This window comes from Grammomys surdaster, unplaced genomic scaffold, assembly GCF_004785775.1.
Source record: "Grammomys surdaster isolate TR1022 unplaced genomic scaffold, NIH_TR_1.0 271, whole genome shotgun sequence".
Lineage (NCBI taxonomy): Eukaryota > Metazoa > Chordata > Mammalia > Rodentia > Muridae > Grammomys > Grammomys surdaster.
In genome coordinates, this window is record NW_021604712.1 from 11,499,988 (window position 1) to 11,527,067 (window position 27,080).

A 27,080-nucleotide genomic window follows, 5' to 3' on the forward strand; every position below is an offset into this window, starting at 1 on the left:
GCCAGTTTCCCCATCACGATAGTCATGTAACAAACCAAGGCAATGTCAGTCTTGAGCCAGACTCACAAAGTCCCCTGGCCCTGGCCCTGGCCTCAGTACAGTGTCTCTGCATTGCTGCTCCGGGGCGGTTTGATCTTCTCAATGTTTTTCAGGATCATGTCGTGGAGAGTGACATACTGATTCCTCAGCTCTGAGATGATGAGCCGGAGGCTGATGTACTCTTTCTCATCATCTCTGTGACAGTGCGGCGATAATCCTCCGCATGGGGATATTTTGCTATTTTAGAAACCAATTTGGCTCTTGTAATATAATATCTAGAAATCTTGTCCAGATAAGACGCAGCTTCACTCTCGACAGTTCTTAGCTCTGCAACTGTTTCCTCCTGAATTGACACCCTGAAGTTGTTTCCATCTTCTATTCTGGGAATCAAGAGCTGAACCCACATTTTGACCGTGTTACATTTCTCGATCAGCAGCTAATCTCAGGTTTTACTTTCTCAATAATGTCCACAAGTTGCTGGTTGCTCTTCAACATCCCATTGGGCATCACAAACACCTTGGTTCCCTGGAAGGAACACATTCATCCAACCTGCGCTTCTTGTAAGTGGGCTTCAAAAAACTATCAAGTTCTAATAACTTCTTTGGGAAAAAATTTGCCACCAAGTCTTCTGCCTCACTTGTGATCCGCTTCCTGAAAGAATCAACCTTGAGCTTCACTTCCTGATCCACCTTCAGCAACGAGGCTAAGGCCGGGCAGGGCCGTGTCCGCTCCGCTGGGTGCCGTAGGTGCTGTGGGCTCCGGGGAGGGCAACAGAGGGGCCTGAGGAATCTCCGCTGAGGCGCCCTCGCTGGCTTGCTCACCACTTGCTCGTTCCCTCCCTCCGTGCCGGCCGGCCACCCGCCCGCCTGCTGCCTGCTAGCTCTCTTGCTCCTCAGCTGCTAATCTAATGTCTGACCTGCTCATATTGAAGTGTACCCTCAACGTTTGTCCTATGAGGTGACCGACTGGTATCGAGTGGCCCGGAGTGCCCACACCTCTCAGATGTCACCATGGTCACCTGCATCCTTAGCAGGTACACATGGCAGCATTCACGCTATCTTGGGGGGACAGAATAGAGGACTCTAAGATAGTTTGTATGCAGAGGTGGCCATTGTGTGCCATACACACCTGGCCACTGTCATGGCAGAGGGGGATGCAGGGAGAGGATTCCTTCTAGCAGGTCTAGATCAGGGCTCTTGGCACTCCCTCCCTGATCCTGACCCTTTCAGGAAACAGATACAGTTATGGTCCAGCCAACCAACTCTGGCCACATTACTCCATCATCTGTAACTAATCCGTGTTGTGCCCCACCACTGCATACTCACTGGCTCAGTGAGCTGGATGGAGACTCACATGGCAGCTTTGTCTAGATGTCACAGCTAAGTGAAAACTAAAGCTCATAACGTCCTGTTTAAGACTGGTAAACCTGCCCTTTGAGGTGCTTGCAAGCCAAAGTGTGTAGTCCTAAGCCAGCAGGAATAAAATGGTAAAAGGAATGTTGAAACCTTGGGATGTGTCCTGACAATGTGGTATTCACCCTTACCAGTGTCCCACTAAGAAAACCCGTTCTTGACTGCTGCACAAATCTTTTCAATAAGTTCTAGCAAAACTAATGCGCAGGCTCCAAGTGAGTGAAATCCTACTCTGTGTCTCATGTCTCCTCTACTGCTGCTGGGGGAAGCTCCTCACACCCGGGTCTGTCACACTCACCTTCAAGCTCAGCCTGCCTGAACTTTACCCAGCCTTAACTATTCCATAGCTCCTCATTGTGACTCCCAGGCATCACCAGGAAGTGACACTCACTAACAGTGTGTCTCCAGTCCTGATGCTCTTTCTGTTTCATAGGGGTCTCCTAATAGAAAAGAACAGCCAGATAAGAAACCCAGCCCCTCCACCCCCGTGGCACACAGACACTTGCCTTCCTGTTCTCTTCCCTACAGGCAAATCTCCTTCAAGCCTGATGCTTGGCTCTTCTCATTTCTTGATAATTCAAGACTCCTGGCTAGGACAGCTCTCAGATGACAGGTCATATCACCTATATGTCACCACCAAAGACCTCTAGGTCTCCACCTGATGCCACAGTTTGGCTTTCAACCTTTGCCAACAGCCATTTCCTCCCCCATCCTAGATGCCTCTGTAGTCTTGTATGTCTTATATTTATGACCCCACGGCAGATCAGAATATTGACCAGGGCTTCTGCAGAGCCCTGTTCAGCTCTGAAGCAGGTCCAGAGATCAGACGTTTAACCACTGTTACTGAGTTCATCTTGCTGATGTGTCAGAAAGGAAATATGCCAATAAAAGGCCAAACACAGCTGAATGCTCACACTTCAGCAAGCAGCCACCAGCACATCAACTCTGACCTCTAATAATAAGTGCCTGATGCAAACATCTGGAACCCAAGTCCCAGTGACCCACAGCACCTGGACAAATGGCCAGACTCAAGAAAAGCAACATATGATATGAAATTTACTACTTTACAAGATAATGAGATGTCTACCACTAAATCCAGATATGCCTGGCCCCTGGGATAAACCCAAGCAACCCCACCCACCAACTACTTTAAAATAGTTCCATCCCCTGTCAGCTGGGTATCTCTGTTTCACCTGTCTTCTTGCAATGCAGTCTTTGCCTTTCTGGGTCTTGAGTAATTCATTCTTGTACATCCACTGCCATAAGCTTTACAAATACACACACACACACACACACACACACACACACACACACACACACAAGCTCTTCTCTGACCCAGGATTCTCAGGTCTTCTGTCAGTATGCATGAAACCAGGCAGATGTAGTTATCAGCTGCAGGCAGAGTGAACTCTCAGATACTGCAGTTCTTGACACAAAGCAGACTTTTTCAGATATGTCATGAGATACTGAATTCAATACCCACCGGGGAAGAAAAGCTGAGAAAATATAACAGGATAGACAGAAAATACTGGCAGGCCTGGCATGAACCTGAAGTGGATGGAGCCTTCTGGGACGGCAAGCCAGTTTCAATTCAGTGCTCCCTGACTGGAGTTATGGGATGAGGCTCCAGAAGGAAGGGTGGGCCTCTCTAGAGAAATGTAACACCATTTATAGCCTCCAACTTTATCTGCATATCTAGATGCCAGTATAAAAATCACTAGGCACACAGACAATTAACCTTCCAGGCTTAAAATGAGGTTAGGGAAAAAGCCACGTAAGTCATCTAGAATTGAATTAGCTGACAGAAACTTTGAAGTAACTTGGATAGAGTTAAAAAAAAAAGAAGAAGGAAGAGATCAAATAACATATTAGAACAAATACAATGTTTAAAACGTTTCCAAGTTGGATATATAAATTTCAGAAGGTCTGTAAACACAAGAAATATTATTACAAAGTAAACTGTGCCAAAGCACACTGTAAAGCTGCTGAGAATGAAAGACAAGATCTTAAAAGCAGAGGACAGCATTGAAAGTGTGATAATGAGATAAGGCCAGTGCTTAATGCACTGTGCTCAGAAGCACTGATAAAAACACCCCCGGACCAGGGTCTGCACGGAGACAAATAGTCGTCAACAGCAAAATGAAAGGAAAAAAAGCAAAAGGGAAACAAGCAAGCCTCTTGGTAGGATAGACACCCCCTAGGAAACCACAATGCTAACACTACAGAGAGGAGCCACCTGGATTCTTGCTGAGACAAGAAACAACACTCAACCCTGACTAAGGCCCGAGTCAGGCCAGTCCTGTGAGAGGTAAAAGGTCAAAGTGCCAGGAATCAAAGAGTGAGGCTGAGTTTATTACTAGAAGAAATGGTTTTATATTAAAAAAAAAAACCCTAGGAATCTACAAAAACTTCTTGACCTGGTAAACAATTCAAGTCTATCAAACCGCAGGCTACAAAAAATTAACAAAACAATGCCAACAATGAACTTAAAAACAGACACTTAAGTACATATCTGTTAGGGAGGTCTGACAGATTCCCAGAACAATATAGGCCATTGCTCTTGGGTACCCACAAGAACTTGATAAAGGATATCATTGCTAAACAGGGCACATACTTAGGTTATTGGACAATGAAGACACCCAGCTGGTACTGATCTGGAAGTTTCACCAATACTGGCTAACTTTCGTAATGCCAGAAGGTGCTACATAGGCTGCTTTTGGGGAAAAGTAGTTATCCACCATACTGACTGTGATTGCTACCACAAGGACGCCTGCCAAGTCATGTCTGTGGATGTGATACTGGCACGAGTGTTATGAGAGTAGCCAGGCACATTCTGATTGAATGTAAGACACTCCACAAGATAGAACACATAGCTGGTATTTTTAACTGGACTTAGATCTTAAAGTAGACCCCACCATTATTCTGCTAAGTAGACGTAGTATCAAACTGCCCTCTAAATACTAATCTTTATATAGATTGGCACAGATCTTAACCCTCATCAGAGGAGCTTCTTTATTTTTTTCAATAGATGGGTCTTAATATAGAGACTAGCAACTTGCCCAAGTGCAGAGAATAAGATACTAGAGAGTTCTTAGCCCAAAGAGGAAACTGTATCATACCTCCAAACTCAGAGATCATCATGGACAGGAGAAGAAAGACTATAAAAGAGTCAGAAAAGTTGTGGAGGACTGCTGAGAAACAGTGTTTTCCTGACAAGGCAGGCCCATTGGACATAAGAATCCACAGAAGCTTCGACTGCATGTAGGAAACTGGTACAAGATCAGGTCAGTCAAAATGCCCGCATGGACAGGGACGATCACAAGTCCCACCAGTAGTTGAGGAACTTTTGGCAACCATTGACTGCTGGGGGAAGGAGAGACAGTTTCCTTCAGGGATGTGTCCCTTGATGGGCTCCCCATGCTATAGTGGATGGCTGTACAGTCAGGTGTATACTGTCTACACTAACTAGATCCAGTGAGTTAAAAAAAAAAGAGTAAACATACTTGGGAGGGAGAAATGATGGTAGGGTGAGGGAGGTGTTGCAGAGGAGGGAGTGGGGGTGGGTTTGAGCAAAACACATTGTATATGTTTATGAAGTGTGCAATTTTAAATCAAAAACTGTTTTTAGAACACCCACGCTTTGGTGTCATCCCCTTCCCCACGTCCGGCCTTTTTGTGTTTATAGCCCCTGTGTGAATAAGTAAAAATTATGATTTGATTTAAAAAATAAAAAAAAAGAAAAAAAGAAAAAAAGAAATAGGTATATATAGCATGTTTATGCGTTATATGCAGTATTAATATATAGATGCATACACACATATTTGCACTTGACTTTTTTAGTAAAGGGCCTTTGGAGTCCAATACTAACAATAATCTCTTCATGGAAGAGTATGTTCTTGTTAACATTGCATAATTCTGCCAGAACATTATTAAAGAAATAATAAAGCTTATTGACTCTACCCACCATTTTCAAACCCTCTGTGCACTACATACGCCTTGCTCTCAGCTTCTCCCTGCCTGTCTATGAATTCTCATGATGGCAGACTGCCTTAGAACACATAAAGTGTCCTCCAACGTGTGCACTCATCATACAATATAGGACTCTTGCTGTTCATAGTCTGTCAGTGTTTTCAGAACACAAGTAGCAATTTAGATTACTAGTTATTTGGACTAATGCTAACTGTTTTCAAAAGGTATATATAAAATTGTAAAAATATTGTATCATTTAAGCATGAAATCAGTCTGTAAACTCTCATATGGCTGCTAAATATTATCTCTGCTATACTAATATAAAAAAAGGGAAGAAAAGTGAGTAACCAATAAAATCTGAAAGAAAAAGAAAATCTGAATATTTACATCTCTGATTATATAGTTTATTATGTATTCATGATAATGTAGACTTGGTGTAAAGAAGACAAATAAATGAAACAAAATGAGAGGACCAAACAGACCCGTGGTTATGGCCAAGCAATTTCCTGCAAAGCTGTGTGGACTATCAGTGGAGGAGTGAGAGTCACACAAGTGGTGTGAGGATTAATAGATACATGGGGACAGACTCTCAATGGTGTCTTTGCCCCATAAGCACAAATTAATTTGAACTAAATCGTAGCCATAACCATCAAACTAAAAGTTATAAATATTCGGAGTCCCAAATAAAAAGCTAAAACTGCAATATGACCTAAAAAAAAACAGAACAGAATATTATTGCCAAAGAACAAAACAGTATGCTTGACTTTATTGAAATAAAATATCCACTCAAAGATACCACTGCCAAGTGAAGGGACATGCATCTGAGAGGGAGTGGAAGACGGACAGAGCAAACAACCTAATAACAACGGGCACACAACTTAACAAGAATCTGATCATGGAGGAATTACAGATGGTCAAAGAGATCACAAAAAGGTCCTCAATATAGATAGCCACGAAATTCCACAGATTGAAACTGCAGGAAGCCACTGCTTCACACCCTGTAGACCAGTCTGTCATAGCAAAAGTGGAGACACATGGCAACTAGACTTTGTACGTCACAGCCGAAAGTGGAAATGGCACCATGATGTTGGAAAACCTTTTGGCAATCACTAACAAACCTAAGCATATGTATGCCACACGATTCAAAAGTTCTATTCTTGGGTATTTACCCGAGAGAAACGAAAACGGAAGGCATGCACAAAGTCACCGACAGCAGCCTCACTTCTCAGTAAGGATAACATATCAGAGGCTTTGCTTCTGAAATAATCAACACTTGATGACGATCTTGGGGGTATGCTTCTAGTGAATTTATATTAGTCTATTTTCTATGACTATAACAAATTATCTGAGGCTGAAAACAAACCAAAGGGATCTATTTAGCATGCATATTTTTATTCTTGACAATTTTATACACAGACACGCACATACATTCATTATATATACACATACATTTTATACATATATATTCTATATAGGATATAAATTTTGGTCATTTTTATCCCCATCTCCCTCTCTCATTTTCCTCTGTCTCCCACTGAGTCCCTCCTTCTTCCCAACAAGTTCCCCTTTAACTTTGGTGTGCTTGTGCGTGTGTATGTGTGTACATGTGAGTGTGTGTATGTCTGCACATATGTGTGTAGTTTTGCTTGCATGAGCATGGGCAAAGAGTCGTTAACTGGTACTTGAGTAACTTATCAGTGGCTATACCACTGAACAAAGTGACATCGAATTGCCTCAGACACTTTTAATTGTCACGTGTTCTCAAAGAGTGGTGGGGCCTCAGGAGTCTCTCCCTAACCCATGATGAGATGTTGGCTTCCAAATCTTGCAGGACACAAACTTTTGAGGCTGCAAGTTCAGGACCAGATAAATGTATTTGAAGGCCTCATGGCTGGATGAGATCATAGTAGGAATACATGTGAAAGGAACAGAGCTGTCACATACTGAGACAGGAATCCAGAATTCAGGTGTCGGGCTCATTCTTTTATAATGGTTTATTATCATGGGAAATAGCCAGGGACCCATAGTCACTACATGAATACCTTTTGAGAGTAGTACCCCAAATGAAAAAAAACCCACATCTTCTTAGACATTATGCCTTAAAGGTCACCTGCTACCTTAAGCTTCCAACATGTAAACTCTTAGAGGACACACTGAAACCATAGCACCTATCTAGTTCAGCAATTTACCCTGGGATTTACTCAAGAAAAATGAAAGTAGGATTTGTACAGAATAGCTCCAGCAGCATGACTTCTCCACAGACCATTTGCTGATAGGTCTGGGATAGCATCTTGGATGATTAGCACGAGCTGTGACCTCAGCCTGGCTTTGCACAAGGATCTGGGTCAAGATCTCTCCATTCACTCATTCTTGGGAGGCTCCCAGACAACCTCACCCAAATGAGGGTGCAAAAGGAAAGCAGTGAGACGAGGTGAGCTGCACAGAGGTGAGGCAGGCACGGTCACCAAGATGTTGCCATGGGTGAGCATGGCACCATCTGGAAAGAGTGCATTTGCCCTTAATAGCTGTTCAAGAGAATGCGTTCCTAGATCATCTGACAGTGGTATGTGTATGCCATGTATGTGACACAAACATCACTTATAAGCTGCTTCTTGGATATTAAAATTGTTCAAGTTTATGAGAAAAGTTGACATATTCATGTATCTATACATATACTTTTGCTTGTTTATATATGTATGCATATGAATTATGTTTATCAAGTTTCTAATACATAAACTACTTACATACATAATTATATGTCATGTTAATTATATTACATTTTACTTGGGGGATAAACTACAGAACTTAGTCACCCCTCAGGACTTTCAACTGTTTGTGAACTTCACTTGAATAAGAACATTTAATACAGATATTCCAATAAATTGTAAGAAACATCTCGGTTGACAATTTTTAAGGGAATATGCCATGTGTGGTGGCTCACATCTGTCATCCTAACACTTGAGAGTGAGTCCTGAGGACTGCCTTGAGTCTGAGTCCAAGGTTACACAGTGAGAGTCCCACGTCAGCCTGGGGTAACAAAGTGAGTCTCTGTCTCAAAAGGGAAAACCCCCCAAAATACTGCAATCAAAAGAGAGACTAATCCTAGCAAGCACTGGACAGCCGCAGGTCAGTGATTCGTTTGGCTTCATTTCACGTAACTGCTTTTAACAAAAGGTGTTAATGCTTTCAAAATAAAAACACTGAGATAGGAAGGTAAAGACTCCAGCTCAGTTGTAAATTAAGGTTCTCAAAAGCATATTCAGTTTAGAGCCAGCATGCTAACAAAGATTAATATAATAAGCTTGTCAGCACACTTGTTTAAACTGGTCTCTGATCTGCTCCCCAGTGCTGCCTGGTTAATATTCAGTAATTCTATTTTAATGATGTGTTTTATTGGCACAAACTAACTATGCCTGTAACTGTAAATGAAATAGGTATTGCATGTAATAAAATGCACACTACAAAATGAGATGGCCATGAAGATGCTAATGCTTATGCTGACAATGGGCACATTCTTACCACCTGCAAATCATCTTACTGAAGCTGAATGAGAAATACAATTAGGTGCCTTAATTAACAGTATCCATGGATGGCCTGGTAGAGACATGAGTGGGAATAATATTCAATCAGTAACTTTTTTGTCTCTAGGCTGTGTAATAGCAATCTGTCTCACTTGACTTTTAAAAGTCTCTTTATAAAGTTCCAGACTGGGAGATATTAAAACTATGTTACTACAAATTAAAAAAAATGGCAAGATTCATTTTGATAAAGGCATAATTACTGACACATGGGCGTCCCAGCCCATGCCTTAGATAGCATCTATGTCAGCAAGGATCCTGACAACAATCCATACGCAGTGGTGGAGGAACAGGGAAGGAAGTGTGCTGGTTAGGTTTTGTCAACTTGACACACGTTCTAGTCACTTGAAAAGTGGGAACTTCAACTGAGGAGCAGCCTCCAGCAGACTGGCCTGTAGGCAAGATTGAGCATGCCACGGGGAACAAATCAGTGAGCATCACTCCCTTGAAGGTCCTGCTGCCGCTCCTACTGAGTCCCTGCTCTGAGTCCTGTGTCTGTGATCAGGATGCATAGGCCAAATAAACCCTTTCCTTCCCAAGCTGTTTTTGGTCATGGTGTCTTGTCACCAGCAAAAGAAAGCAAATATTCTTTGTCAGGGATCCTTTCTCCCCTTTACAGATGGCTTTCAGTTTTGTGTTTTAAGGGGATTCTCATGTACAGAAAGTGCTTCTGCACCTTATGTGCTGCTTGTGCTTTTTTCTTTCTTCCTTTTTAAAATTTATTTTGTCCTATTCTAGTTTGTTTGCTCTTGTTTTGTCTGGTATTGTTATTGATGCCTGCTTGCTTTCGGGGGTTGATTTGGATGGGAGTGGAGATAGGGACGGTCTAAGAGTTGCTGAGGGACGGGAGCCATAACCAGAATATATTGTATAGAATAAAGATCTATTTTCAATAAAATAAAAATAGAAAAAAGAAAAACTAGTCAAAAGAAATGTATAAAATGAAACACTCAAACAATAAATAAAATTCAGAATACACTGGGGAAAGCTGGGTAATAGCTATCAGAAAATATGAGGGGCATCTAAATATCTCTAATTTTAAGGACAAAGTAAAATAGGCAACTTTACAAAAGAGGTGAGAAATTCCAGAGTCCTGTATGGAAAGACTTGTTCATTTAGAGAGGCTCTCTGCTCTCAGTGAGAGGTAATAGTAACAAGAGATGGTGAAAACTATCCCTCAATACAGACCGGCTCAGAAAATTTGCGCTGTAATTTCAGAAGGGGACAAAAGAAGAGTAGGGTTCCAGGTGTACATCAGTATCAATAGCAGAAGGGCATGCTGGACAAACTCTCTCTTCTTGGCATGCAACATTATACTGGCAGAGCTGTGGAACCCCACCTTAAAGAGACCCTTGCTGTACCAGTGGCTCAAGAGCCTCTGTGAATCAGCATTCCTGGGAAATGAAGAGACACAACTCAGAAGCCTGTCCAGGATTTCACTGCTAGACTGTGGGAAAGAAACTTTAAGTCAGAGCTGCATAGGATTTCAATAAGATGGAACCCAGGTGAACCACACTTTACAGGGGATGAAAACCTTGGCTCCAAGCAGTGTGCTGGGCATTGGAAAGGACTTGTACAGAGCTCAGGCCTGCATTCACAAATGGATTCTTGAAATTTCTTTTCTAGAGGCATGAACAGCATTTGAAACTCTGCCTGTGAAGTACGTTCTACTGAAAGGACCAGGATCTGTGATTCAGTATTCCAAAGGAAAGAACACATTCCAATAAGACACCAAGGGCCGACCAGGGATGTGCCCATCATTTGAGACCTAATGCCACACAGGGTGTAACAGGTTTCTGGAAGCTAGGGAATGCAATCCTTGGTATTGCTCTGTTTTCCTTTCTACTCACAGTAGCTAATATATTCATAACATAGTACTGTTGGTGCCTTTTACTTCCTAAAATGATTGGGGCATAAGAGATAATTTTTAAAGCCTGATTTGATATATTACCATATTCTCATAATGCTTTTGTTTATATATAGCATTCTGTTCTCAGAGCAATACTGGGGGACTGATTGTGGTGCTCACAATATCAGTCTGGCAAAGGAAAGCAGCACTTCCAACTATATTATAGCCTAGTCCCTCTTGAACACTGGACATATTTACCACTGGCAGAATTTAAATAAAAAATTTAAACCAATGGCCTAACTCTAGACACAAAAGTCTCAGTGAAAAAACACTTGAAAAAGGAAAAATCAAGAAGCATGACTTTTCCCCAAAATTACCAATCTGACAGTAATGACCTTCAATGAAAATGAATTTGACAAAATCTCAAATACACCAAAAGAAAGATTCCAGGTATGTTCTAAGAAATAAAAGAGGACATAAGGAAACTTCTGAATCAATTCCAAGAGAACACAAAGAAGTGAATGAAATAAGGGGGGGGGGTCCGATGCGTGATAAAAAATTTAACAAACCTGAATTCAATGAAGTTCTTAAATACTGAGGAAAAGCCAAACCAAAAAACTGGAAATGAAAATTCAATAAAACAGCAGAAATCTTAGTAGAAAGCCTAGCGATGTAGTGAGCCAGAGCTACAACAGAATATCAGGGCTTGAAAAGACAGGAGAGGAACTGGAATACTCAGTCAATGTCAAAAATAAATCAATAAGAGGTTACAAACACAGCATTTGATATCTATAGGACATTATGAAAAGAACAAATGTACAAATTATAGGCACTGAAAGAGAGGGGTTTTCTTGCGAATGTCACAGAAAACATTTTCAATAAAATAATAATAGAAGACATAATAGAGTTATTTAGAAATTCAAAATGAACATGCCTAGAAAAGACCTTCCATGTCACATTAAAACTAAAATGCTAAATATAACAAACAAAGAAAGTGTATTGAGATAAAAAAAATAAAACAAAAAACCAAAAACCAAACCCCTGTAACTGTAACTCACATATACAGGCAGGCCCACTACAATGAATGCAGATTTCTCAAGACAAATTTTAAAAGTCAGGAAGACTTAGAATGATGTATTCAAAGTTCTGAAAGACAACAGCTACCAACCTGGACTCCTATACCCTGAAAATCTATCTGTCATAATTGAAGGAGAAAGAAAAAAATTTCCATGATGAAAAGAAAATCAAGACCCCTAAGCTAGCTTGACAAAAGATACAGAAAAGAATCCTTTAGACTGAAGAGAATGATCAACACACTCGTAAGACTATAAGGAGAAAATATCATGGTAGAACAGTAACTAAGTGAATTAGGGATAGATAAAAAAAAAATCAAACACTATAAAATCATTGAATGACAGGCATTGATACACTCATTTCAATAATAACTATGAATAGCAATGGTATCAGTTCTTTCATCAAAACACACTAACAGAATGGATTGAAAACAGAATCTATCTACCTGTTGCCTCCATGAGATCCACTTTACCATCAAAATAGACACTACCTTAGGGTGAAAGGATAGAAAGACACTCCAAGCAAATGGAGTGCAAGCAAGTGTCACTGTTCTAATATGTGACAAAACAGAGTTCACACCAAAATCAGCCAGAAGAGATGAAGATACTTTGTACTGATTAAGGGAATTACTCACCAAGAGGACATTATAATTGAAAACATATATCTACCAAACATGAGTATACCAATGCCACAAAACAAATACTATTGGATATAAGGCCATAAATTTATCCCAGAACAGTAACAGTGGTTAAATGAACTGTCTCATTCTCAATAACAGACAGATTATCCCAATAATGAACAGGGAAACATCTGCAATAAATGACACCAGGCATCAAATGGACTTAACAGATACCTACGTAACATCCTACCCAAACACAGTCTTCCCGGAAGCTCATGGAGGTTCCTCTAACACAGGTCATATATTAGCACAGAATGCAGGTCTCAACAACCTCAGGAAAACTGGATTAATTCCTGTGTTCTAGGTGACCACAACAGAAAAAAGCAAACAAAACACAGCAACAAACTCAAGAAGTGAAAAGCAAGAGAAGAGAAGGCATAGAACACACACAAACTCATGGAGATTAAACAACACACTATTGAATAATAAAATGCTTATTGAAGGAAACAAAAATAATTCTTAGAACTGACTGAAACAGAACACAACATACCCAAATCATGGGGTACAATGAAAGCAGTTAATAGCTACATGTGCTTTCATTAACAAAACAAGAGGTCTTAGATAAATAATAATATGGCTTAGGGCCTTGGAAACCAATAATAGGACTAAATCAATAGACAGAAAGAAGTAATTAAAAGTAGAATTGAAGTGAATGAAACGGAAATGAAAAAAATAATACAAAGACTCAATGAAACTGAAAGTTTGTGCCAGGCATGGTGGCATACTTCTTTAAGCATAGCACTTGAGAGGCAAAGGCAGGTGGATCTTTGTGAGTTTGAGGCCAGTCTGGTCTACATAGTGAGTTGCAGGACAGACAGGACTACATAGAGAGACCCTGTCTCAAACAAACAAACAAACAAACAAACAAACACCCTCAAATAAAGGGTCGATAGAGACTAAGGGCCTAGAGGGAACAGACAGACCTCCTTAGGAAAGGGAAACAGAATGTATAAATATGGATGGAAGGTGGGGACCTGGAATGGGAGGATCAAGTGGTTGAGGGTAGGAGTGAGGGAGTTGTGAGAAGGAATATGGAGAGGCAGCTAAAATTAAAGGGCAGATGAGGGAGTAGTATAAAAACCCAACACAGTAGAGACTTCCTAAAATATAGACACATATGAAGGCAAGCTAAATGAAACTGCCAGATAATGAGGGAGACAGAGTTCCAACTTTCCATCTGTTACCAAAGCCTCCAGAATGGTGACTGGATTACATCTAAGTGAGCTGTTGGCCAAAGGGTTTCCACAGACATCCCCCAACAACCCGGGCAGTTCCCAAGACTAAAGGCTGCCCCCCATAATGACTGCAAGGCCCATGCTGAAGATAGCACCTATGCAACTCACTGAACATGGAGATGTGGATCTGGTGCCTACATGGAGCCTTCACCTCCATACTCTACTGTATACGACACAGAAAGGCACTATGCAGGCTACCAAAAGAGAAAAGTAAACACAAACCCAGCCACAAACCCTTGTCTGCAATGGTATACTACTTGTAATGGTGGCACAGAGCTTATGGCAATAACTAACCAATAACTGCTTTGACTTAAGTCCCACTCCATGAGATGGAACCCATCCCCAACACGGCTTGAACTCGAGACTAGATAGCTCAGGGTCCTAGAGTGAAACTAAATGATACTGGTCTCAAAAAAGAAAAAGAGAAAAAAATATAGTGAGAAAATGACTCCTAAGGGTATTCTGTTATACTCATAGATTAGTTCTTTGTTCAGCCATCATCAGAGAAGTATCCTCCTGCAGCAGATGGAAAGAAATAAGGAGACTCACACGCAGACATTACATAGAGAGTGAGAAACCTTAGATACTCAGCTCTAAATGGCATGTCGCCATCAAATCCCTCTCGGAGGAAGGAAGGAAACAGAAAGAGTGTAAGAGCCAGAGGGGAGGGAGGACACCAAGAAAATAAACTCCTCTGATCACCGTGATCAAAGCTTACATAAGCTCACAGAGACTGAAGCAGTATGTGTGGGACCTGCACAGACATGCACCAGGTCCTCTGCGTGTTCATTCTAGCTTCCAGTTTAGTTTTCATGGGATTCCCGAGTGTGCAAACAAGTGGGTCTCAGATTCTTGTGCCTTCTCTTTGGTTCGTTGTTTCTGTCTGTTGATTTATCCTGTCCAACTTCAGTGTGATAATTTTTGTTTTATCTTATTATATTTTATTTCACTATGTTTTAAAAGTGGGTAAATGAATGAATGAAAATCTAGCCACTAGGGTAAAGGTTAACAACTGAACTGCCATTTATACCTGCTGGGAGAGGGAAAAATCAGTTTTCTCCAGTGGGGTGACATTGGGTATGTCAGTCACTCCAGGGTAGGCCTCATGTTCAGGAGTAGTTGACCAACAGATAATAACATATAATAGACTCGATAGTTGTGTGTGTGTGTATGTGTGTGTGAGTGTGAGCACGTGCACATGTGTGCTTTTATCTGGTTGCAGTTTGGTGCTCTTTTTTTTCCCCTCTTTTTGGGTGGTGTTTTATCTTGTTTGCTTGGTTTGGGGGGTTTGTTGTTGTGCTTTGTTTTTGAGAAAGAACCTAAAGTTGGGTGACCAGGGAGGTGGAGAGGATCTGGAAGCACTTGGGGGAGGGGAAGAATAAGACCCAAATATATTTGAAGTTAAAAAAAAAAGAAAGCGAGAGATGGTTCTTTGAAAGACTAAGAGGGTAGACAAACCCTTAGTCAAACTAAGCAAAGGTAAAAGAGAAAAATCCAATGAATAAAATCAGAGATGAGAAGAAAGACATTGCAACAAATGCCAATGACATTCAGAAAATCAGGACAGGCCTTAAAATGTATAATCCACTGAACTAAAACACTGAAAAGAAACGGATGAGTTTCTAGATGCATATGACCTACCACAGGCCAACACAAATGGGTGAACAGTCTTAGCTGGGGCAGTGATTTAAACCCCAAGAGACTTTTCAGCAGCTGTTGATCACCCCCACTCTATATCTAGGGCGGGGCCTTGCAGTCATTTCCCTGTCACAATGGTAGGTCAACTGTGGTTGTCACTACCTAAACCTTGCTTACGTGACCATATTGTTGATCCTTCATGGACTGAGCATCCCCATCATGTCTGTAGGCAACTGGTGCATATATGTGGTATATCACACAAATGGACAGAAATCATAGGATCATCTCAACAGATGCAGAAAAGGCTTTGGACAAAATCCAACATCCTTCATATAAAATCCATGAAGAGACCAGGAGTAGAAGGAACACATCTCAACACACAAACCGGGATATAAATTACAGGCCTATAGCCATCTTGCAAAATAATCCATGGATCAAAAAATAAATGAAGATGAAAATTAGAAAATGTTTTGGATTATAAGATAACAAAAATATTATCTGTCAAAACTTGTGGGGTATAGTGAATATTGTAAAGAGATAATTACTAACCTTAAACATTTACAATAGGATAAGGGTTAATGGACTAAGAAACTATCTCAGAACCTCAGAAAATGAACAATAATGAACCCGAGGCAGAGGGAGGAAACTAATAGAGATCAGGACTTGTTAAGCTTTGCCCTGGACTATACAGCCTAGGATTTATAAGCTTAACGTTATTGTAGTCCAGAGACAGATAAGTCAACTAGACAGACTGGAGTCCAGAATCAGAACCCTCTGTAGTCTACTGCTGCATGTCAAAAGCTTTCCCGTAAGTAAATAAAAGCGCCCCACTGCTCAAACAGGAAGACCGTTTTCAAGGGGCAAAACCCTAAAAAGGCATCCCTCTGTTCACTGCCTTTGTCAGGCAACTCCTCTCAGCTTGGTCTGCACCGTGTCACCCTGGTATCCTGACCTCACTGAATACTTTTGTATCTGGCCCTTGAAAGATCATTCCTTTGGGAATTTCCTTGGCCATTGGTGATCTATTTTTTTAGGGAAAGAAATTGCATAATTCACATTTGGAATGGAATATTTAACAGAGAACTCTGAGGAGAGAGTGATGGTTTAGGTTTAGATGGTTTAGAAGGTATTACACAGAGAGGGCTGGGGCATGCAGAGCTGGATTCTCCTCAGCTCAGCCATTTGACAGGTTGGGGAGGCCCAGGTAGATGCCTATACTCTCAGGGTTCTTTCCTTTCTGTCAGGTGGAGGCCATTTTGGATCTGGTGTGGAGCTGACATGAGAGCTAGCTGGCAGGTAATTCATTGCACATGTGTATAAGAGTCCTGCATGAGCCTCCATTATGTGTTGGATGCTGCTACTAAAAGCACAGACGTTACTGTGCCTACCCCACCCTTGAGGGCCTCAGCTTTGATTGTCACTCCCAAAAGGGTCCAGCTTCCTCAGAGGACACATTAGGAAGAGACTAGAAACCATTAGCAAGAGACTAGAAACCAAATATATGCGTTGTCTGCAGCTGCTGCATACTATAGCATGCCAATTCAAGTAGAATGGTTAAAAGTGGAACAATCAGGAAGCTGGGCAAATTCCTTTGATCCCGACATATCCAATATGATTTAATATCTCACTGTGATTTTTACCTCAGCAGAATAGTTATCTGCAAATAAGAACACTTCATATGCGGCAGGCAGATCTCTAAAGTAGCCCTAAGATTTTGCCTCTAGGTGTACTGGTGAAATCCCTTTCTCTTGAGGGTGGATAAGCTTCACGCTACTCTATGCAATTAGGTAACAATCCACGGCTAAGTGAGGAGACTTTGGGGAAGTCAGTTCTTGATTCTAGGTTGATCAAAGTGTTGTCTGGGGTTATCTTGACCTAACAGGGCGAATTCCTTAAAGAAGGCTGAATGGTCAGATAAAAAAGCAGTGAGAGGGATTTGGAGCAAGACAGTGACGGTTGAAATATACAGGGGAGAAGGAGACAGGAGGGAGTCTCTGACTGGCCTTGAACAAGTAAGCAATATGTATCCATATCCATGACTATGTCCATGTCTACATCTGCCTGCTTGCCTGTCTGTCTGTCTGTCCATCCATCCATCCATCCATCCATCCATCCATCCATCCATCCATCCATCCATCCATCAAATTTGAAAGGTACTGGATGGCAAGGAGGACAGTCTTCCAGGTGGTCTTTGACTAAACCAGTCACTTTTCACTCTTTCTCACTTCTAATATCCAATAACTCTGGAATGTTCTACAAGGCAGCATCCTGGGATGTGGAAGGATGTGGTAAGACCAGCTCTGGCTGTCTTATTCTGTAACAAATGTCTTTCAGTACTTTAGTCAAGTAAACCCACAAAAGGCAACTTTCTCAGGTCCCTCAGCTCTTGAGACCATGTGAGACTGTGTCTGCCATGGGCCCTGGAGACTGGCCACCTTTCCATGAATCTGGCACGCCTTCTGTCTCTTGCTGTGTGTATATCTGCAAATGGTATCTCTAAGTGCAGACCTAGGCAGAGAGTTGGTGCATAGGGCACTTGTTATATACCTAGGCCTCTCAGGCAGTCTCTATAACAGGGCTTCTCAACCTATGAGTCATGACCCCTTTGGCAAATTTCTATCTCAAAAAATATTTACACCACAGTTCATAGCATTAGCAAAATTACAGTTATGAAGTAGTGATGAAAATAATTTTATGACTGGGGTTCACCACAACATGAGGAACTGTATTAAAGGGTTGCAGCATTGGGAAGATTGAGATCCACTGCTCTAGGGATTAAGGAATTAAGTCTACCTAGACTGGATCTTCCCATTGCATCGCTGTGTCTCTTTTCCTTCATAGCTGACTCCGTATAGTCTCCAGGCTACCAGACTCCAAGCCATCAGGAGTTACTGGAGGCATATGATGTACATGAAATAAATGGTCCCTTTGCCTCATCCTCCTACATCTTCAAGGTCACATGTTCCTTCCTCGAAATGCAAGAACTCCTTTCACTCCCTTCTGTTTAGAAACCAGAGACAGTGTGAGTATAACTATGTGGCACAGAACCTTTCCCTTCCTTGAAAACCTAAGAGAAGGGACACCCTCCCCCCACACTCTGCTTTGTAGGCCTAAGCTCTCCACAGAGCTCCCAACATGCATCAACAACTCTCCTAACAAAAGCCAATCTGCCTCAGTGTTACAGTTGAGCCCCAGGCTTGACGCCTTTTATTTAGTTTCCCCAGACAACAGAATGTACAGAAGTCACCCAATCAACGGGCTGAATTGTGTTGAGAAACTTAGAAGTGGATCGTTTCTTGACAGAGCTGCAGATGAGGACACGGCCAAGTGACCTCAGAATTTCAGCCTGCAGAGATAAAGTGGACTCTTGGGCCCAGCAAAAACGTACAGAAACTATGAGATGGTAGACTTACGTTTTCAGACTGCTAAATGTGGGAGTAATTTGTTATTATGAACTAGCAGAAATGAACACAGTGTCCTTTGGTCAAAAGGACATTAAAATAGGAATTCTGTACACTCACTTCCCATTCCTGTCCTAGGAGTGTTAAAGGGGTGTCTAGGAGTCTTGCTTGTGTTCTTGAAGCTAAGGAGAGCTATGCATGGAGAAGCACACAAACTAATAAGGCCAAAAGACATCTGCTTGCTGTACAAAGAATCCTGTAGCCCTGGCTGCTGCTAAAGACATATGTAGAATAGGACTTATAGGTGGTGCAGCCAGCCAGAGCATCTGGCTGACTATGGGTTGGCTAGTGGCCGGACTTAAGCTGACTTCCAGAAAGCAGACTCTTACTCAGTTGATCCAATTCTTTGGCTGTAAATCAAGAACCTCTTATGGGAAGATGAGCCAGCCACTGCTATTCTAGCATCCGGCTGAAACCCTGGAAAGGGAAATCTTCACACAAGGAGTGGAACTGAAAAGCTTCCCAAAGAGTCCATGGTCCAATGTCACATTTCCATTCATGTGTCCTCACATAACTAGTTCAGTTAGAACAGGGAAAGGGGCCCATGAGCTGGCACTGGGGCTAACTTCAGCACCTGAGCTCCTGCAGAGATAGCAGTGACAAGAGAAGACCATCAAAGGTTAGTGAGGCCACGTGCCATGTGGAGCCCTTGGTCATTTGTTCTGACTTTGCTGAGCAACATACTTCAAATTCATGTATGATGACAGGACCAACTAATGGGCGATTTGTAACAGATGTTTATCACACAGTTTAAGTAAGATGCTATTTTGCTTCTCACCCACTGAGGCACTTCATGGAAGAAAATGAAACAAGACAATCCTTTATGAAGAGGATTTATGTCAGGGGGATTCTTGTCATGAGCCCCTGTGATTCCTCATAATATCATAGGAGCACAGTGCAACCCAGGGCCTCTTAGAACCACTTCAGATACTTCTGTGGGATGCTTTTCTGGGACCACAGTGCTTTGCTCCATGTCTGCCTCTCTTAGGTCCTTGGAGGTTCTGTGCAGGTAATGACCTTGTGTTCCTTCTTCTGTTAATCTTTGATATCACTAGTATCATGTGGAATATAGTAGATTCTCAATGTATGTTTACTAAGAGAACAATTGGAGTGGTTGAGAGAACCTTTATGGCAAATATTTAACCACCGAACCATTTCCCTAGCTCCTTCCCTGCTTCTTGACTGTGGATACCATGTGACTAGCTGCTTCAGGTTCCTGCTATCATGACATCTCTACCAGAACGAACCCTTTCTTCCTCAGCTCACTTTGTCATGACATATACTTTTTCACAACAATGAACAACAGAAAAATAACTAAGTAAGAAAACTGGTACAGAAACTGAGGCCATTGCTCTGGGTAAGCCTGAGCACATGGTAGTTCTTAGGGCGACTGACTCTGTTGTGAATGGGATATGGAAGAGTTTGGAACTGTAGGCCAAACCCTTGGCTACTGCAAGCAGAGCTTAGTGGGCCATTCTGTCAAGTGCTTGGAAGACAAGAATTCTGAAAGAAATGGTCAGTAGAGGCTGGCTCATGAGGTTTTGGAGACAAAAAAGAACTCTATCTGGAACTGGGCCAGAGGCCATTAATGAGATACTTCGGTCAACAATCTGGCTTCATTCTGCTCTGAGAACTTGAATGGGCTTGAATTTAAAGATCATGGATTAATTTATTTGGCAGAGGGAATTTCAAGACAGGTGTGCATTTGAACCGTGGCACTGACTTTTTACTAAACATATCCAGTGGCAATGAAAAAAGATGAAAAATTTGGGCATAAGGACACAAATGTGTAGTTTGTTGAGGAAGGCACTTGAACAAATTAAACTCCGAAGCCAAGGTGTGTGCTGAAAAAGAGGCTGTGCTTGTCAAAGAAAAACATGGTACATTGCCCTGGGACAACAGGAGAGGTGTCCTGAGAGCAAGGCCTCATTCATCAGAGGCTTTATTTAGTGAAATACATTCATTGAAAGGGGAGAGCACAAACAGATGCAGAGAACAGAGACTGCCATTCTGACGGTATCCCTGGCCCTCAAAAGCAGCTACCTTCTCCAGTGTCAGAACAGAAGGTGGCCAAGCTCCAGCCTGAGCTGGCAGCAGAACTTGGCAGCACTGTCCACACAGCACTAGTTTTGAAAGCACGAAAGATGCAAGACTGAGGGGCTACGAGCCTTGGTACAATTTCAGAGAGAAGGCTAGGTCAGGCAGTGTGTAGAGAAGTCGGAGTCCTCACCAGGACCCTCTGAAAGGCCATCACATGACTGTGGAGGCGAAAAAGTCTAAAGAATAGTGGAGAGTGTAGGGTGTCGGAGAGCCCAGGACCATGGGACATCTTCCGAGGAAAGATGTAGTTAAGACGGCCTAAGAGAAAGGATATGCGTGCTATGGGGAGCAGAGCTGGGGAAGTGATGCTATCCAAGTCTTTTGAGTCCAGATGATTCCACCGTGAGCCCCACTGATATGAGACTTAGTGTTTTTCTTGCTGTATTTTGGTCTTGCTTTGGTCTGATCATTCCTTTCTATGTCCTCATTCTCCCGTCTTGAAATAGGGCTATTTACCCTGTGTATTATATACCGGAAATATGTGAGTTATTTGTGACTTTATAGGAGGACACACCTAAGAGGCTGACTCAAGTCTCAGGTGAGATGGGGTTTTTCAACTTTAAAAAGAGTTTTGACAATTTTAAAGACTGAGGACTTTACACATTGGACTGAATGCATTTTTGTTACTTGTTGCTTAAGATGGTCATGAGATTATGGGGACAAAGTATAGAAGGTAATGGCTTAAAGTTGTTAGCTCTGAGTGTCAAGTTGATAAAAGGTGGGATTGTGATGATTACGGGTGTTGACGGGATCTGATATCACCCACAGGAAGAATTCTGCAATTCCGCTGAGGGATATTTGGGAGAAATTACTCAGATTAGGTTAGTCTCTAGGGACTATTTGATTAGGTTAATTGAGGGGGATAAAACAGGAAGATGTATCCTAAAACTGGCCTTGGGTCCTAGACTGCATAAAAAGAAAGCTAGCTGAATACGTTCTTTCCTCTCTCTGATCCCCAAGTACGGACACAGTTTGGCTTGCTGCCTGGAGCTTATGTACCATGATGTCCCTACTATGAGAGGCAGAACCTTAGACCTCTGAGCTAAAACCAAACCACTCTTTTCTCTTGCATTGCTTTTGGCAGGATTTTTAATCACAACAATGGGAAACGTAACTAGGACAAGGACCTTGTGACCATGGACTGAGATCTTCCACAAGGTAAGTCCAAACAAACTTTTAACTCTAGCACACTGATTAAACCAGGTATCTCATTACAGCAAAACAAAGCTCACTTATACAGGATGTAAAAGTAATAGAAGTACAGAGAATGGAGCCCAACCCACTGGGCGATTCCTAGTGCACAAGGCTCATTGGCATCATGGGCCCTCCCTGTTTGCCATGATCCCTTCCCTTTTAATTTTGCTGCTGTCAGCCACTGGCTTTCTCTGTTTATTAGGCTGTACATTCTCCATGTCTTTTTGGATTTTTCTTCCATTCATAGGCTCCTCAGTGCTGGAGAACCCCAGTTGGAGATTAGTATCTTTTTTGCCTTTGCATCAGAATCATACAGAACCCTTATCCTACACCAAGTGGTGACAGAGGCTCCATCGAAGATCCCCTGAGGAGATTATCCCACTCCACAAATTTTACTGTGCACTATAAACTCCCACATTGGTTCTCTCAGCCTAGATCTCTCGCTAATCTCAAAGTCACCTGTTTGGCTGTCCAGCAACTTTACAGGAATCTCAGGCTTTAACTACCACCTGCTCCCAGCACGTCACCTATTCACATAGTGAGGCAATCTTCTTGAGGCATACTTAAATCTTCTATCATAGCTCCAGCCAATCCCTCATTAAGACCTGCAGATTCGAAACACACCCTGGTTTGTTTTGTTTTCCGTTCTGTTCTAGTGTCTGGCCACTTCTCATCCTCCCGTTGCTACCATCATCTACAAGAGCACCTGCGTCTCTTCCGTTCCTCTTGATTCTCCTCTTTACAACTTCACACTCCATCTCTGGCTGACACTCAGACTCCATTAGATGTTAATCAAGATCTGCTACTCTCCTGCTCCAAACCTTCTTGAGGCCGTATATTCTATTTACAGTTAAGACCCCAGAACACGAATGCTTCCCTGGGCTCTGCAACTCACCCATTTGACTTTCTTCTCCACTCCTTCAGCCTCTGCTGGACCTGTGCTCCTGATTCTTCTTTAACTATGTCCAGCCCGTGACAGTATGCTCTGACTGCTTCCCAAGCTCCCTCCTCCCGCTGGTTTGCACAGACCCCTCCTCCTACCTTATGCTCACTTACCTTGCCCCTAGCATCTCTACAGCAGCCCTCACCCGCTATCCATTTAACATGGATGGCCTGGCTCTTTATCTTACTTCCAGGGTAGAGTTTCGTCTGCTTGCTTTGTGGAAATAGCCTTTAACCTGCACAGGAATTTTTTTGGCAGCATATACAGGTGTAACTGGGCTGACTCTGTCTTCATTTGATAGTTACTACTAATCTGATGTTCGGATGAAAGGTGCAAGCAGGCAGCTTCATGAAGCTCTACCAGCTCCTGGGAAAATCAGAGCCAGAGCAGGCTGATTTCAAAGCCTTGAGTACCTCTGTCAAATCTTAGCCTTTCTCAGTAGGTTCCCTCCAGTCCTGTTATCCTCCACTGGAAGTAGGTATGGTGCCAATTTTAAGGCATTTTGAACATTTATGATAGCTCTAATCTTCTGTGTATGTAGAAGCCATGATTATATAGGTATGCCTCTGTCCTTTGGCCCTAGACATCGTGTTCATGTGGAAATCATCTCCCAGATGTGGGGTATGCCTTCCCAAATTCTTTCCCTCTGTGTCTTATGTGTGGATGCAGTAAGGTCACCCAGGGGAACAGTGGATGCATCCATGAGTTCTTAATGTTTGGACTGTTACTAAAGCATGGTAAGCATTTCCCTTTCTTTCTCAGAAGGTTTACTTATAGCTGATGAAGACCAGGTCAGGGCTGTCATACGTTGAAATTTGTTTGTAATCCAAGGATTGTAAGACTGGGGAGGATTGGTCCTTCAACTTGTGGCACCTGTGTTTTAAGGTACAGCTTCACCTTCCTCATCAACAGGACAGTAAGAACCAGGTGCAGGAGCTGCAATGGATTCCTCACTCAAAGGTGATGGGGCTAGGGGAGAATCAGGACTCAGAGAGAGTCTAGTGGTAGCCCTTGATTAAGGGCAGAGGACAGAAGTCCAGAGAAGTCCGATGGTCAGCAGGCTGGGTGAGATCATACTGCACTAGCCTTGTTTTGCCTACTCTTCAACCATGCCCTGTTGTAATGTGGAGGATGGCAGAGGTGTGATGGAACCTATTCAGAGCCTGATATTCATACCCTTGTGCCAGTGAACACTTCCTGAATTGCAGCTGTGAGCCAGTCAAAATGTCCAATGTGCTTTCCCTTTGCCTTGAAGACCCACATTGCCACTCTTGTGCCCACAGCTCTGCACCCAGAATGTGCCCTGAACAGATGTGCCCACAATCACCTGACCACTGTCTTTCTGCCAGTGTGGTGCCCAGGCTAGTCTGTATGGTGGAGGAAGACTGTGGCTAGAGTCTATTTCTCCAACATCTTCTCTCCCCAAAGTCATGTCTCTCTCCACACAATCCTTACCCTCTGTGCAAGGCACAAGAGTAGCAATGGCTTTGACAGGCTCTTCGTTGGCATGACACTATCCTTTGGTATCCTTAAACCCTGCACATTGCTTGGTACACATACCCTTTTCTGAATCTTGCCATCTTGTTAGTCTTCCTTTATGCCAGCATCTTGACTACCAATGTCCAACCTCTGGATCCCACTCTTCACTTTTTCCTGAAGTACAAATGTATGAGGCTTCCCTCCCTTCTCTGCTGGGACAGGTTACCAGGAAGTCATCCCCAGAACCAGGCCTCTAGAAATGGAGGTTTGACATGGCAAGGGCTGGCTGAATGCCAAGTCAGAATCAGAAGGCCTTGTACTCCTGTTCTATGAGGAACACTGGGAACTGCTGTTGGAGACACACCCTTAGTGCATGTTGGTAGTGGAGCCCTCCCCCCCCCCCGAGAGGTGCTTGGGAAGAACATACTCTTTTGCATCTATATCTTAGAAGCCCTTTGATTTTCAATTTTGCCATTATTTATAATGCAAGTGGTGGTGCTGGTATTGCCTTGTCTCAGGAAGAACTTATATCTATCCAGACATTTGCTTTGAGTCAATTAGATTCATACAAAACTCAAAGAGGACACATCTGGTTTCCTCCCTGGTGTCTTAGACACAAGGAGACTCAAGCCACTTCTGTGTTTCCTCCACTGGGCGGCTAGAGAGACTGGGAGAGTCAGGAAGAGTGACACATGCCTGTCTTCACAGACTCCCCCTGGCCATCAACGTTGTCAGCTTTGCAGAAGGGAAGTTGAAGTTCTGGGCACAGGACTTGCCATGTGCATAAGAAGTCATGGGGTCTCCTGTTTTTCTAATTCAACCATATGTCTTATCCTTCTTCAGCTCCCGGGGGGGATGAGGGATGCAGAAGAGAGAAACAGGGCCAAGCGATGGTGCCAAGCGATGGTGCTGATTTACAAGGGAAAGATGGGATTCAGAAGAAGGGGAATGACCTGGGCGGCACCAGCACACACACACACTGACCCCACACTCAGCCAGTGCTCCACGACGAAGTGCAGCGATCTTTAGAGTAGGGTTGGTACAAATGGAGAATTCTGATGGCAAATCCCAAGAACCCCAATCTTTTTCCTGCTCAGTGGGGAAAGAGGGCCAGGCTGCTACATAGGGGTGGGTGTGAGTGGGACTGGGGGTGCTAAGGAACAGGAGCCTGTAGGTAGCAGACACTCACCTGCTTGCTCCAGAGCTACCATAGTAGCCTGCTCAATCAGGTCCCGTTCGATGAAGCTCCTGAAGTCCTCACTGTACACGCTCAGGTCCGGCAGCTGGAATGTATAGATGGGCATCTCCAGTGGGAACTGCTCATTGTTGCATTCATTTGCCACGTGGGATCGGGCCAGGGAGACAATGGCTGAGCTGGCATGGGAGATCCCCCGGGACAGGCGCTTCTCTGCTGATGAGAAGGAAGGATAGCCTCAGGGACCATGTCACTGTAAACGTGGCTCTGAGAGTGTATGCAGCCATGCTGGAGCACACATGTATACACAGCACTCCCCACGTACATGCATACACATACAAGTATACACAAATGTAGATACATACATATACACTATGAATATACAACACACAGATCCCTCCACATATACACATGTAATTCACTTATGATCACACTATAAACACACGTATATGCAAACATACCTATATAGATAAGTGCAAATGTATGTACATATTGTACAATACAAAAACACACCTACGTGTAAATATGCACACTGCATACATTTGTGCACACAGTATACAGAACTGCCAATAGATATGTCTATAAATACACATGGAACTTTTATTACTTATTTTTAAAATTAGATTTATTCATTTTATGTGTGTTTTCTCTGGATGTATGTATGTGTACTATGTGTGTGTTTGGTGCCTGAGGAGGCCAGAAGAGCACGTTGGATCTCTTGAAACTGGAGTATAGATGGTTGTGAACTACCATGTGGGAGCTGGGAATCAAACTTGGATCCTCTGCAAAAGCAGCAAGTGCTTTTAACCACTAAGACATCTTTAGAGCTCCAACATGTTTAGATAACACATTTATTTATAAACACATATACACAGGCACAAACCATATAGTTTATATATAGATGAATACATATATGCATACATGCATATATGCATACACTCACACATATATATGTGTATATATATGTATATATATACAAATGTGTTAGATATTACAAATATGAATACATATATTCTAAAACATATACTCATGCAATGTACTATATACTATGTATATGCTATACAGACATACAAACATGGATATGCATACACTATATATGCTATATAATATTTAGGCAGCAAGTATATAACACTGACTACCCAGGACACACTACACACAGGTACAGCTATGTGCACACTATACTGTTCACATACAGAAACACAAATACTACACACACTCACACCTTTCACACATAC

At 42.5% G+C, this 27,080-nt stretch overlaps 1 protein-coding gene and 1 pseudogene across 1 annotated transcript in view; both read right to left on the reverse strand.

The window, feature by feature from the left end:
* Otud7a (OTU deubiquitinase 7A) overlaps positions 1–27,080 on the reverse strand; it is a 105,832-nt gene that overhangs the window by 39,072 nt on the left and 39,680 nt on the right. The window contains exon 3 of the mRNA XM_028776692.1: positions 25,840–26,058. Coding sequence (XP_028632525.1) covers positions 25,840–26,058 — 219 coding nt within the window. The remainder of the gene's footprint in view (positions 1–25,839; positions 26,059–27,080) is intronic.
* On the reverse strand, positions 55–1,051 carry LOC114628733 (annotated as a pseudogene).